General features: G+C 46.2%; 1 protein-coding gene across 1 annotated transcript; it reads right to left on the minus strand.

Moving 5' to 3' along the window:
• Nucleotides 1-441: 441 nt before the first annotated feature.
• On the minus strand, nucleotides 442-2,595 carry LOC127194185 (GTPase IMAP family member 3-like). The gene is made up of 3 exons (XM_051151509.1): nucleotides 2,550-2,595; nucleotides 1,190-1,998; nucleotides 442-561 (listed from the first exon to the last, which is right to left on the minus strand). Exons 1-3 carry the CDS (start codon nucleotides 2,593-2,595, stop codon nucleotides 442-444), a joined length of 975 nt encoding a protein of 324 aa, XP_051007466.1.
• Between the last annotated feature and the right edge of the window lie 11,876 nt (nucleotides 2,596-14,471).

The following is a 14,471-nucleotide window of genomic DNA, read 5'->3' on the forward strand; positions in this document are numbered from 1 at the left end:
CAGAGGAGCTTTGAGCCATGCTGCAGGGGGACTCTTATCTAGACATTTCATCTGCTGTAGCTGTCACACTGAGGGCCTCCCACACAATTGGGTAGCCAGAAGCTGGCCCTAATCTTATAAAGTGAGCTTTTGTTTGGATCTCAGGGAAGTGAGCCCCTAGTCTAGCTCCCAGGGAAGTTGACTTCAAGCTGATTGAGCATAGGGCAGGGAGGGGCCTTCTGCTCAGGGAAGCTACCCCTTGTCCAGTTCCCACAAGGAAAGTCACTGGCCAACATATGTGACAATACAGAAACTGATGAGCCTCAGAGCTGGGTGGGAGCTCCATGTCCTCCACCTCATCAGCAACATTCAGAGCAGGAAGAGAGAGACTGCCTCTTTCTGTGAGTCTCCCTGTGTAAGTAGAAACCCACAGTTCCTCCCTCAGAGACTCTAGTTGGCTTCTCATTGGTTGGCTGGGCCTGCAGGCTCTTTTCTGAATCTGTCACTGGTAAAGAGAAGGGGAAAGTATTTAGACCAGACATCCTTGGAGCTGAGCATAGAAGCCTGGACCACACCAGAATCCTAAAAGGAAACAGAACAGCAGTGTCTCACAGCCCAGGAGTACTGCAGGGCTGGAGGTTTAATATTAAAGACATGGAGACATCTATGTAGTTTAAAGCAGTTGGCTTTTTGCTGGGGCAGTCTCTCAGCTAGCCTCCAACTCAACCTGAATTCTCTGCATTGTGTCACTCCACATGGCTCTCACTGGTTATTTTCCTGCCCTGCTCTGTCTCCCTTCTGCCTTTCTTCTGCCTCTGTCTGGCTCTCTGTGCTTCTGTTTCTGCCCTTTTCTTCCTGCCCCAGCTCCACAGCCAGCTCTTTATTACACAAAAGACACACTCTTCACTCTACCAGTTGAGTTCAGTAAAGACTTCTTTTTTAGGCAGGTGAGGAAGTGACAAACATTTATATATCCTGCTAGCCTGTTGTCAGCTCAATTAATAAGTGAAAACACAAAGACACACTTTTTATAGCCAGAAAACTGTATTTGTGGATCATCCAAACACAGGAAAGTGGTTTTGTAACAGGTGGCACTTACAGCACGGAATGTTTTAGAAAATTCTCTAAAAGGCAGAGCATCAAACATTATAAAATATGAGCAGAAAAAGAATAATGAAGATAATACACACCGCACCAAGCTACCACAAACCTCCCAGTGAAAGGCCAGCCCCTCCTTGCCTCTGAGCAGCACCTTGGGGACCCAGCTGCATGGCTGCTCCCCCAGCTGCTGTCTCTGCTTCTCCACCTCCTGCCTCACTATGGCCAGGTAGCACCAGCGGGATTCCTGCTGTTCACTGTGGTCTTCTCTCAGGAGCACCTGGGCATAGAGGAAGAGGTCATTGCTGTAGAAGGAGCCCTCACACTCCTGTTCCACCCTGCTCACCAGGGCCATGAGCTCTGCCAGCTGCCCCTGCTGCTCCTCCCCAGAGGCCCTGTTATTGAAGGCACAGTACCTCCTCCCACACTCCTGGACCAGACTGCGCAGGCTGTGGTTGTCAGTGTGGGTCACAAACTCATCCAAGGTCTCATCGACCAGGTCCTCTTTGCGGGTGAAGAGGACAATCACGTGCCTCATGACTCCTGCCCCAAAGACTTCCTTCACCCTCCTCACAGCCATGATGTCCTGAGCTGTGAAGCCTCCCAGCTGGGTGACCAGCAGCAGCACATGGGGTCCCGGGGCACACAGCAGGTAGCAGTCTCCAATGTCCTTGTCCATGTCTTGGTTCTGGGCATTTGACTCAAAGGTGGGGGGCGTGTCCACCATGAGGAAGTTCCTTCCCTTCCATGTGCCAGTCTCTGCCTGGCTGGTCCTGGTCACTGACTGGCTTCCGAGCCTGGACTCAAATGCTGGTCGGCAGAGGATGCTGTTCCCTGTAGTGCTTTTCCCACAGCCAGATTTGCCCACCAGGAGCATCCTCAGTGGCCATGATCCTGGGGTGCAGCCATCTGTCTTTCTGCCTGCGGGAGTGTAGGGAAGCTCAAGTGTTAGAAATAATCTTCAAAAGGAGGACTCAAAACTGACAGGAACTACCCCAAACTGACAGGAACTACCTCAAACTGACAGGAACTACTGAGAGAAGCAATCAGGAACTCACCTCCTCTGCTGTAACCACCTCACATCCCTCACACAAGGGAATCATGGGATAAAGTGCCTTAATGATCAGAGTCTGAGGCACCTTTCCCTGAGGGATTGATGGTTTTTACCATTATCCCAGGACCTCCCTTCTGCACAGTCTGAGGGGATAGGCCAGCGCAGAATGCTCAGGGCAGTCTAGGCTGCTCATTCTGGGTGTCTGCCCCTTTAGCTTCATCAGCTCCCATCCTCCCTAGTCTCTGGTTTACAGATGTCAAGGTTCTATAGTGAGGAACTTGCCTTGCTTTGGAGAGTGGGACACTTAATGGCCTAATATGTTCAATTATCTGGGGTGTCATGTCTCCTGCCTCAGGTGCCTAGAGGGAAGTTTGTCCCTTTCTAGGCCCTGGTTCTTAACTGCTGAAAAGACTCGTACCCCCATCAGCCTTCTTATCTTTTACTCCCTTCTCAAGTTTTTCCATTTTTTCTAGAAGGGAAAATATGCAGAGTGTTCATATTGGATTTGAATGCAATATGCATGGACGTGGGAGCAAAGAAAGGAAAAACTGCTGATGTCACACAGACATACTTACAGGTAGTTCTACATGACTCAGAGGAGAAAGACCCAATAAATGGAATAAATGGGAGTATGTAATGTGATCATATGGACAGGCTCATTGTCACCATAACATGTCTTCAGCCCACAATAACGGTTAATTAAGCTGGTCAGTTATCTCCTACTGACCACATGGCTATCTGGGTTTGGGGGAGGGGGGAATCCAGTACTAGAAACCAAAACACATACCCCCAGAATCACCAAGGGACAAATGAAATTCTTCCCAAATCCCATGGCAATGGTTCCTCCTGCTGTGCCCAGAGCTGAGCTGAATCCTGACCACAGGACTTTCTCTGCCCAAATGGGAAAGTATCAGGAGCAGCTGCTCACCCTGCAGTAGGAATCTGCTGCTGCAGGGCTTGGTTGGGGAGTGGTGGGCTGCACCCAGTGAGCAGAGAGAAAGGTTGTATAGTCAGTGTGCTCTGCTCCTGAGGGCATCGCTTCCCTGGTCCCAGCTCAGTCCTGGACTGGGAGCACCTTTAGGTCATCTCCCTACCAGGGCCCTTCCTTTGGTTCCTTTCCTTTGTTCGTTGTCCTGCCCCACTCTACCTACCTCCCGTCCCAGGTAAGGGATCCACTGGAGAATGACTTCCTAGCTTCCTTACTGGGAAGGACCTGCACAGACCTTCCACAGGTAATGCAGGCCCCTGCTTGGTCAACACGTTTGAGTGTTTCCTTGTACCACAATCCTGGAGGAACGCCCTATATCTAAAGGAACAGAACTTGTAGAATGAACACACACACACACACAGAGAGAGAGAGAGAGAGAGAGAGAGAGAGAGAGAGAGAGAGAGAGAGAGAGAGATAAAAAGGGGATTCACTGGAATGGCTTACAGGCTGTGGTCAAGCTAGTCGAGCTATGGCTGTCTACCAATAGGAGGTCCAAGAATCCAGTAGTTGTTTAATCCACAAGTCTGGGTGTCTCAACTAGTCTCTAGTCTACACTTGAATCCAGAAGTAGGAGGCTCTGACATCAGTGAAGGAATGGACTTGCCAATGAGAGTGAGAAAAAGCAAGCAAAAAGAGCAAGCTTTTTCTTCCACGTCCTGCATACAGAATGCCAGCAGAAGATGTGGCCCAGATTAAAAGTGGATCTTCCCATCTTAAAAATCCAGAATAGGGGGCTGGAGAGATGGCTTAGTGGATAAGAGCACAGTCAGCCCTTCCAGAGGTCCTGAGTTCAATTCCCAGCAACCACGTGGTGTCTCACAACCATCTATAATGAGATCTGATGCCCCCTTTGGGCATGAACATGTACATGCAGATAGAGCACTCATACACATAAAATAAATAAATCTCAAAAAATAAAATAAAATCCAGAATAGAAATGGATCTTCTTCCTTCAAAGGACTTAATTGAGAAAAATTACCTCATAAGTATGACCAGGAATTTGAGTTTTAGTTAATTCCTTATGGAGTCAATACCATATGGAGTCAAGTTGACAAGCAAGAATATGCAACACAGGCCTCAAAATGAATATCTCACGAGCCTCACGGTCTTTCATGTGTCTATCAAAACCATGTTTTGGAACAAATGAATTTCCTAGATGCTTTCTAGCTCCTCTACACATGAAACCAACTAGAGACCACCTTGGCAAGAAACATAGATTAATAAACAAACTTTGGGTCCTTTCATTTCAGTACTGGATACCAGAGGCCAGCATTTATTCCAGGAACTTCCAGCCTCTAGGCAGCAGCCGGGTCCAAATGCTCTGTCCCTCCATGGTCAGGTGAGCCAGTTTCTTAAAACAAAACAAAACAAAACAAAACCAGTCTCTGAAGATGTTGTGTGTTGCCCCTACCCCAGCTGAAGACCATCACAGCCAAAGCTCAGCTGAAGCAGAGACACAGCAAAGCAAACTCAGCCCTCAGCTTTGCTTTGCTCTCTTTGCAACTGAGGAAGGAAAGGGGGAAGCTTGAAGAAGTGTCTGAGGATTAAATGGGGAAACACGTGGTTTGTAGTCAGCTTTGTCATGCTTGTCATTTTTACTTCACATACAGTTGTGGGGTTGTTTCTGTGTCTCCTTGAATGGCAGATGCCAGCAGAGTGGGGTGGAGATGCCCCTGAGCATCAGTGTGAAGTGCAAGGCCCAGGTAAGAGGCTGGCGAGACAAGTCCCTTAAAGGACAGAAGAGACCATGTGTAGCCAGCTACAGGAAGGAGTGGAGGGAGGTGGCGTTGATATTCCTCAGCTGAGATTGGGGCACCATGGAGGCCCTGAGCTGCTTTACACTGCTGTGAGGAGACCAAGACTTTAGGGTTGGCTGAAACCTCGATGAACAACACTGTGGATTGGAGCAGTGATAACACTGCCACAGCTTCCTGGGCTGTGTACCCCAATTAGGGTGATGGATGGGGTCTCCTTCCACAGGGACTACTGCCCCTACATGCTGACTAACAGTCTCTCAGGCAGGACTATTCATATGAGGCTTTTGGCCAAGCAACAGGTGGCAGGTCATTCCGCCAAACTGAGAGCCTTAAAGTGCTGCTGGGCCAGAGTCCAGCCTGAGCAGAAAGAGGAGGGAAGGCCAGGGCGGGAGCATCAAGCTTTTTGTGCAGACATGTCCCCTCCAGGTTGTTCTCTAGTCTGAATCCACACACCTCCAGCAAGATAACCGTCACCCTCTCTGTTTCCCATCTGGACCCCTTTCCCACACTGTCCACTCCAGAGTGTCTTATGCTGGGCCACCATCCTGTTGAGACAGCAATGTGCTCTCTCCCAGCCCACCCAGAGCCAGTTGTCCACCCACCACTGACCTCACACCCATCAGCCCTGTCACTCATTTTTCAGTAGCGGGTGGAAGGACTGCTGTGTGTGCATCAGGTATTTCCTGCCCTCGTTTGGACCTTGGGGATAGCAAAATGGGATGAGCTACCCCATGCCCTTCTAAGAAACCTTCCATGGCAGTGCTTACATTCTGTGGGACTGGAAGACAATAGACAGGAGGGCATGTGCAGGACACAATGGAAACACTATGGAAAGGTAACGAACTTGTCTGCTGGCCTTGAGCAGATAATCTTGGTCTCATTTGACAAAAGTAATCACACCATTCTTTCCCACAGCATCCTAGGGACAAATGGTCCCTAATTAGAAGAGTGTATCAGGCTGTTACAAGGACAAACCTCTGTCCTGTGGTCATGGGGCCATTCCCAGGAATAAAGTCTTTACCATTTGTAGCTTTATTCTCTTTGACTTGACTGATTTTTTTTAATGTGTTACTTTATCCAAAAACAAAAAGCAAATATTTTATGTGAACAGATCAACCTGAGTGGTACCCTACCATCTTTCTGCATCTTTAAAATGAAAGACATTTCCCTCCTGTCCAGCACTGTGAATATTTACCAAGAAAATTAATGGAAAAAAATGAGATTAAAACTCCAGTGGGCAGGGAGGTGGGACAGCCAGTCCAGCCAATTCATGAATATTGGATCGTGTGAGTTCTTGTTTCCATGGATATAATGCAAACAGGGAGACAGCTCACTCTCACACAGGAGAGTTTGTACTCCCAGAACCACATAAGAGATGCGTGTGACTGTGTTCATCTGTAATTCTAGCACATGAGGGACGAGGTGGCATGGAGCAGCCAGATCTCCTGGGCTCATCTAGATCCCTGTAGCCAACCTAGCCAGTGGGTGGGTGCTGCCAACCCTGTGCCAAAAAATCAGGTGAGTGATGGAGAAAGACATCAGCTGTCCCTGTGCTCTGTTCACTGTGAGGGACCCAAGGCATGGTAGCTCTTAGCCATTGATGGGGGCCTGAGCCTGACTGGATGACACAACCTTCCTAAGGGAGGCTGGTCAAGCAATCAGGCTTCCTTGTGGATGGTGGGTGGCGTGTGAATTTCAGTGTTCCATCCTCCTGCCCCAACACTAATTCCCCACCACACAGAAATACTGGGGCCACATGCCAAAGACGGGCTCCTGCACCAACCCGACTCCAGCCTTCAGACACAGCACAGGCCAGCAAAACAGCCATGGGGACAGTACTTTAGAAAGTTCACACATGCCTCTTCCTCCTTGGAAAGTCCTTGCAGGAAACAGAATGTCTAAGAGCCTTCTCTCCTGAGTCCTGAGTGGGGAATTAGGCCGTTCCATAGACAGACCAAAGCCCTTGGTGAGAATTCTCAGCACACAAGGCTTTTCCTAAAGTTTATACAAAGATGAGTACCTTGCCCCCAAGGTGACACTAATTGTTACTGGTAGATTTAAGGGTGAACAGGACACACACACACACACACACACACACACACACACCACAAACACACACATAAACACATACTTATACATACTCTCAAACACACATAAGCACATACACACACACTCACAAACACACACATAAACACATACTTACACATACTCTCAAACACACATAAGCACATATACACACACTCACAAACACACACATAAACATACACACACACACACACACACACACACACACACACACACACACACACACACACCCTGTTACCTGGTGGGTGTTGGAGGATCTTTCCAGTCAAGGTGTACATGCACTGTGGAGCAACCTTCCAGTCCTAGGCAGTCTCTCACATTGGTTTTTAGTCTCTTCATAAAAAGACAAGAGCCATGAGAGGTGAAAAACAGCTCACAAAATCTGTCTGCAGAGGGAGCAAGATGGTGTTCCCTGGGAGACAGGAAGGAGTAGCTAGTATGAATTTCTCTGTAGAGCTCTGCTCAAAGGGTTACTGAGGAAGGCAACCAGGGGAAAAGGTTGATTTTTTAAAAAATAGTAACCAGTCTGCTTCCTGCCCTGCCCCCATAGCCACACCACTGAGGTGTCTTTATGGAGAACATTCTCGACCAGAATGAGAGGATAGAATCCCTAGAGGCATGGTATCCCAGCCTCCAGCTTCTCTCCCCTGGGGCAGGCAGCTGTCCAGGGCCAGCTGGGCAAAGCAGCAGGTGCCATGCTTGAGTGAGGCTATGGTACCCTGGCTTCTGGGAAGAGTGTGGGAGAACAAGGCTTAGGGTTTCTCACCTGGGCTGACCTTGTCTTCAGGGAACCCATGGAGCTAGCTGCCCACACAATCCTAGGACTTGGGCAAAGCAACAGCTCTTAGTGGAATCCCAGGTCCCCTCTGTCTCTGCATGCTGCCATGCTGGGCTCAGGACTGCGAGGGTGAGCCAAGTCTTCTCTCTGAGGAGGCTTTCAGGAACACATTCACTTGAATGGTTGGGTTCTAATAACTTTTTTATTTGTTTTTATTTTCTGTGTACGAGTGTTTTGCCTACATGTGTGGAAGTGCCCTTTGCATTTGCCTAGTGCTTGCAGAAGCCTGGGGAGATTGCTGGACCCCCTGGAACTGAAGCTATTGACAGTTGTGAGGCTCTCTTAACTCCTGAGCCATCCTCCCAGACTCCAGCTGAGTGTGAACCAGAGCAGTTCCAGTGCACAAATACACACAAGCAATGGTTTGCAGGGGAAGCCAGGCTTGACTTCCATATTACAACTTTTACTTTCAAGATAATGGTGGGTACTATAATGAGTGAGGTAGAGATTTTGTATCAATAGAAGACATCTCTCCTTTCAGATGCAGAACATGTCCTAGTCTCTTAATTTTGCCAGTTGATAAAGATCAGCTTTTAAATAGAAATAATACACATGTGTGTATCAAGAACATGTTCCCTCCTGAGACCAACTTAAAATCTGCTTTGACATGTATTGTATAATTACTCCTGACATGAGAAGGGAATGCTGCTGAAGGCTTTGGATCCACGCAGGCCGCACTGGACCTCCACAGAGAAGATAAGGTCAGTAGCCTTAGCCTCTGTGGGCTAATCCTCATGTGTCCAGCCTCGGAGAGAAGTCGATGGACCTTGAGCCGCAGCTGACAGTACAGTAGGGAAAAGGCAGCTTGAAGGAGGCACAGTGATGCCGCCTCAGTCCAGCCTGGGCTGCTGTCTGGGCACACAGGAGATGGTGTGTCCCTGGGTCAGGTGAATGGATGCCCTTCCTATAACGTGCATGTGATGACATGTATGTTCTTGTTGGTCTCCGAAAGCCCCGTGTTCTGTGCATACGAATATCATCCACCCCAGATCCTGCAGCTCCTTTCTTCCTCACAGCCAGAACTCCGTGGCTGTTGGGAACTTTTTCTTGGTCAGTGTTCACTGCAGATGCTGGTGCTGGCCTTCACGGGGAAGGTGCATCCTGTTATGACAGGGCTGTCAGCAGCATGAAGGAACCAGGCAGCTGCAGCCACAGAGAAAAACCTTCTTCTACCAGAGCCTGGAGCTCAAAACTTCAGGGAGAGATAGGGAGAGGAACAGGAAAGGGTTATGGAGAGGGAGAGGAGAGAGAGGAAGGGAGAGAGAATTTCAAAACATTTTAAGCAATATAGTGAAGGAAATAGGAAATCTGAGATTTTCATTTAAGTTCACATACTTAGTAACTGTTGCTGCTGCCTTGCAAGCACTGCCCTCTACTGGTTACTTTTTGAGTTTGCTGTACTGCTTTTTAACCCAGTCTGGGAATGTTAAGAACAGTGTTTTCAGGGTGTGTGTGTGTGTGTGTGTGTGTGTGTGTGTGTGTGTGTGTGTGTGTGTGTGTGTGTGTGTGTGTGTGTGTGTGTGTGTGTGTGTCGGTGTGTGTGTGTGTGTGTCTGTGTGTCTGTGTGTCTATGTGTGTCTGTGTGTGTGTGTGTCGGTGTGTCTGTGTGTCTGTGTGTCTGTGTGTGTGCATATGTGTGTTTGTGTGTGTTTGTGTCTGTGTGTCTGTGTGTGGTGTGCATGCATACATGTACAACTGGTTGCCAGGAGCTCCAGGATCTGCCAGTTTTCTGCTGCCAGATACTGGCATTACAGGCACAAGCAGTCACACCCAGATTTTTATTTGCAGGCTGGGAATTGGAACCTAGGTTCTCATCCTTGCAAAGCAAGTGTTCTTATGCATTGAAGGCTAATATTAGTCTACCCAGCCCAACAAATGCTTTTTTATGACGTATTATTGTAGAGAGCACTCCTTTCTCATCCCCTTGTTTAAAAACATGTTGCCATGCCTACACAAGAATCCAAACATGAATGTCAATGACAGTTTTGTTCACAGTGTCCAATTGCTGAGGGCAACTCAGAGACCATCTAGTAGGTGATTGGATGAACAGATGAAGTGACACATCCAGGCAGCAGAAACTGTAAGGAGATGAGTTAGCAAGGCACATGGGGCCCTGGAGGAAACTCACATGCATGCTGCTGTGTGAAACAAGCTGGTCTAGAAAGGCTCTGTGCTGGACAACCACAACTCAATGGCACTTGGAAAGGGTAACTAGGAAGACTTTGAAGATCTCCTGTTGTCAGGGACTTGGGGGAGTAGAGGGAGAAGTTAACAGTGAGCACAGAGAAATCTTCTGGTAAGCGGATATTCTATCTGAGTTGTGGGTTCCTGCTATCATCCGCTTGTCAGGACCCACAGAACTGAAGACACCAAGAGTGACCCCGGGTGTAAAGCTGCAGACTTTCTTTAATAAAATTTCATGGACAGCAATACGTTACTGATAGGAAAACTGAGGGCCACGGTGAGGAGGTCATGCCTCCTCTGTGCATTCTGCTCAGGTTTCCTGGAAATTTAAAACTGTTGAAGTGGGAAAGATAACACTACAGGATACTGGCTGCTTTTTCAGAAGACCTAGGTCCAGTTCCCAGCATCCACATGGCAGAGCACAGCCACCTATAACTCTTCTCCCAACCCCTTCTTCAGGACCAGCACATGGTGCACTACATACTTATAGGCAAAATCATCGGTATACATACAAAAGAAATTACAGGTTAAAATGAATATTTTTAAGTCAATTAACTAAGATCAAAGAGGATAAAGAGAGATAGGATAGGGCAAGAATTAGGGTAAAGGGTGAAATAGAGAAAGGGAGTGAGAAGGGAGGAGAAGGGGAGAGAAGATGAAAGAGCAGGCGATTCACTGTGAGTTCGAGGCCAGCCTTGTCTACAAAGCGACTCCAGGACAGCCAGGGCTACACAGAGAGATCCTGTCTCAAAAAAAAAAAAGAAGAAGAAGAAGAAGAAGAAGAAGAAGAAGAAGAAGAAGAAGAAGAAGAAGAAAGAAAGAATGAAAGGAAAGAGGAGTGGGAGAGCAATGGGCACAGGTGACAAACTCTTCTCTGAAAAGGTTATGGAGACACTGCCAAGCTAGGCAAGGTGTCACCTCCTGACAGTACTGTGAGTGGTGGGGAAAGATTTATTCTCTCTCTCTCTCTCTCTCTCTCTCTCTCTCTCTCTCTCTCTCTCTCTCTCTCGCTCTCTCTCTCTCTGTGTGTGTGTGTGTGTGTGTGTGTGTGTGTGTGTGTGTGTCTGTGAGTAGATACACACATGACTGAAGGTTCCAGAGGAGGCCAGAAGAAGGCATTAGACCCTCTGGAGCTGGACTTGCAGGAGGCTGTGAGCTGATGTGGGGCCTGGGGACCAAACTTGCTTCCTTGGGAAGAGCAGAAAGGGCCCCTAATGCTCAGCCATCTCTCCAGCTCCATGACTTGGTCATAAATGACCACAGAGGTCTGAGTCTAACATACGATGCTGACATTCTTCTCTGCTGCCCACTGCAGCTGACAGCAAAGTGAAGCTTCTATCCCACCACGACTCTCCCAACACTGTGCTCTTCTGCTGCTTACTTGGCCTATTGTTGTCTGTGTATAAACCTGACTCTAGCTCCTCCAATCTCCCACTTAATTCACAGGCAGACAGACGGCAGAGCATGATAAATGAGCAGGCCAGATACATAATATAGTGGAGAATTACACTTCTCAGACATATATGTAGCATACATGGTCTCAGTGAGGACTTAGATATTTGGAGTCTTAAATTATGTATCCTGTATTAATTAGTAAGTACAGTATTATCTAACAGTATACTTGTTAATTAAATTGTATAGCTCCTATACCAATGATGTATAAAAATTTCTAAAGAAATGCAAATAATAACTCAATATACTGGGTCTTTAATCCTAGTACATGAAAGGGAGAATCAGGCAGATTTTTATGAGCTTGTGGCCACCTCATCTACATAGTGAGGTCCCAGTCAACAATGGCTGAAAGGTAAGATTATTTCTCAGTATAATAATGATAATGGTAATAATAATAATAATTCAAAGAAGTGGCAATATGTAATCACAGAATTAATTTATTTGTTCAATTAATGCAAAATAGGGCAAAAAATAATTTAGGAAAACATAGAAACATTAAAAGGAGCTGCATGATGATAATTTTAATCCAACAGTCGCAATAACTACATTAAATGAATGGGCAAAATATTTAAAACCGTAGCTTGCTAGAGTATTAGGAAACAGGGCCCACCTATATGATGCATTTGAACTACCACTTTTTAAAAAAAAGGACACAAGTGGGTTAAAAATAAGAGCACACTAAAGTCAAATAATGTACAGAGAATACTATAATAATGTTATAAGTGTGAACGTCAGAACAAAGGATATTGCAGGATTCAAGGGAAATCTACACAGCGATGAAGATGCCACGTCTCAAAGATGATGCAATAATCCTAAAGTTCTCAAAACACATGAAGAAAAATGGAAAAAGCTGAAACATCACAAACTTGAAAATCCACTGTTATAGTCAGAGATTTTGACACTCTCCTCAATAATGGGTAGAGCAAGCAGGCAGAAAATCATTGTTTGTAAATTGCATATAGTAAAGAGAGAGGAGCTAATGCAGGTAAATTTGCCCAGATTTGGAGATAATATAACTGGAAACTAAAAGAAGCACTCTTTTTTTATTATTTAAAAAATTTAATATCTACAACATGGTTTAGAAATGAAATCTTTTGCAAGTACTCTTAGTAAAAAAAATTTACAACTGAAAATTATTTTACTTGGCTAAGAACAATAACTCAACTGACACCACATGCTGGCGAGGATGTGGAGAGAGAGGAACACTCCTTCATTGCTGGTGGGAATGCAAACTAGTACAACCACTTTGAAAATCTATCTGGTGCTTTCTCAGAAAAAATGGGAATAGGGCTTCCTCAAGACCCAGCTATCCCACTCCTTGGAATATACCCAGAAGATGCACTACCACACAACAGGGACATATGCTCAACCATGTTCATAGCTGCCTTATTCATAATAGCCAGAACATGGAAATAGCCTATGTGTCCCTCAGTAGAAGAATGGATAAAGAAACTGTGGTACATTTACACTATGGAATACTACTCAGCTATTAAAAACAAGGAATTTCTGAAATTTGTGGACAAATGGATTGAACTAGAAATTATCATAATGAGTGAGTTCACCCAGAAGCAAAAAGAGTTAAATGGTATATACTCACTTATATAGAGACACTAGTCCGAGGGGTACGTCCCCATAAAAAACTTTACCTACCAGGAAAGTGGGTCAGAGGGGAGGACATCCTATTGAGACTTTAGGTGTGAGAAGCCTGGGAGAATGAGGAAATAGAAGGATCCAGAGGGTCCTGGAAAACTACAGGTGAGTCTGGGCCTGGGGTCCTCCTCAAACTATGGCACCAGCCAAGGAAAATATAGGCAGTAAACTTCGAACCCCTACCCAGACTAGCCGATGGACAGGACATTCTCCACCGTTAAGTGGAGAAGGAGATCTGACTTTCACACAAACTCTGGTGCCCCATATTTGACCATGTCCCTTGGATGGGGACACCTGGTGGCACTCAGAATAAGGATAAAAGGTCACCAAGAAGAGACTCGATACCCTATGAGCATATACAAGGGGAGGAGGTCCCCCTCAGTCACAGACATAGGGGAGGGGAATGGGGGGGGAAGCGGGAGGGAGGGAGGAATGGGAGGATACAAGGGATGGGCTAACAACTGAGGTGTAATTTGAATAAATTAATAATAAAAAAAAGGGAAAAAAGAAAATTATTTTACTAAATAAACAAAGCTGTAAAGATCAATATTCTGGAAAAACAATCACAAGACCATATAAGGGCACTTTTAGAAGACTCATGGCAGTAGAACATTAGAAAACAACACGGATATTCACCAATTGCAGAGAGAACACAGCTGTCCAGTGTAGTGATGCACAGCCCTAAACATGACCGAGCTGCACAGATGCGGACACACTCCGCATACATCAGGTAAGCCAAAGACAGGCATCCTCTTCCCCATACTAAGGTTTATCAGGAGAAAGTTTACATTTTCTATTGTACAGCTACGGCACTAACGCTATAAGGAAAATAAGGGCATAGTAACTACAAAGGACAGATAGTGATTCCACACGGGTGGGCCAGGGAGGAGGACAGGGCAAGCCAGGAGAAAAATGAGGCACCCCAAGATGAGCTTGTGCAGGACACAAACACTCACGCATTAGTTATAAAAATTCATTCCTGTTGAAAAACATGAAACAAAATCTGCTTAAGCCAGAAACATACTTTGTTTTTGTGTAGAAGCACTCTCTATGATAACAATAATTATTGTTTAGAAACTGACACGTTTCTTTCTCCTTCTCTTCTCTTTTCTTTTCTTCTTTTCCTCCTCCTTCTTCTTTTTTTTCTCCTTCTTCTTCCCCCCTCTCTCCTCTCCTCCTCCTCTTCCTCCTTTGTCATCTTTTGAGGTACTAAATCCCATATAACAGTGGGGTTCATGCAGCAGCAACGTCAGGGTCCATGTGGACCATGATGCAATGGAGAATCCTGGCAGGACTTTAGACCTACTGAATCAGGATCCCTGGGGAGCGAGTCTAGCTTCTGGTTTAACAAGGCCTTTAAATCAAGCTGATGAATACCAAAGGCCA

Source organism: Acomys russatus, chromosome 10 (genome assembly GCF_903995435.1).
Source record: "Acomys russatus chromosome 10, mAcoRus1.1, whole genome shotgun sequence".
NCBI lineage: Eukaryota > Metazoa > Chordata > Mammalia > Rodentia > Muridae > Acomys > Acomys russatus.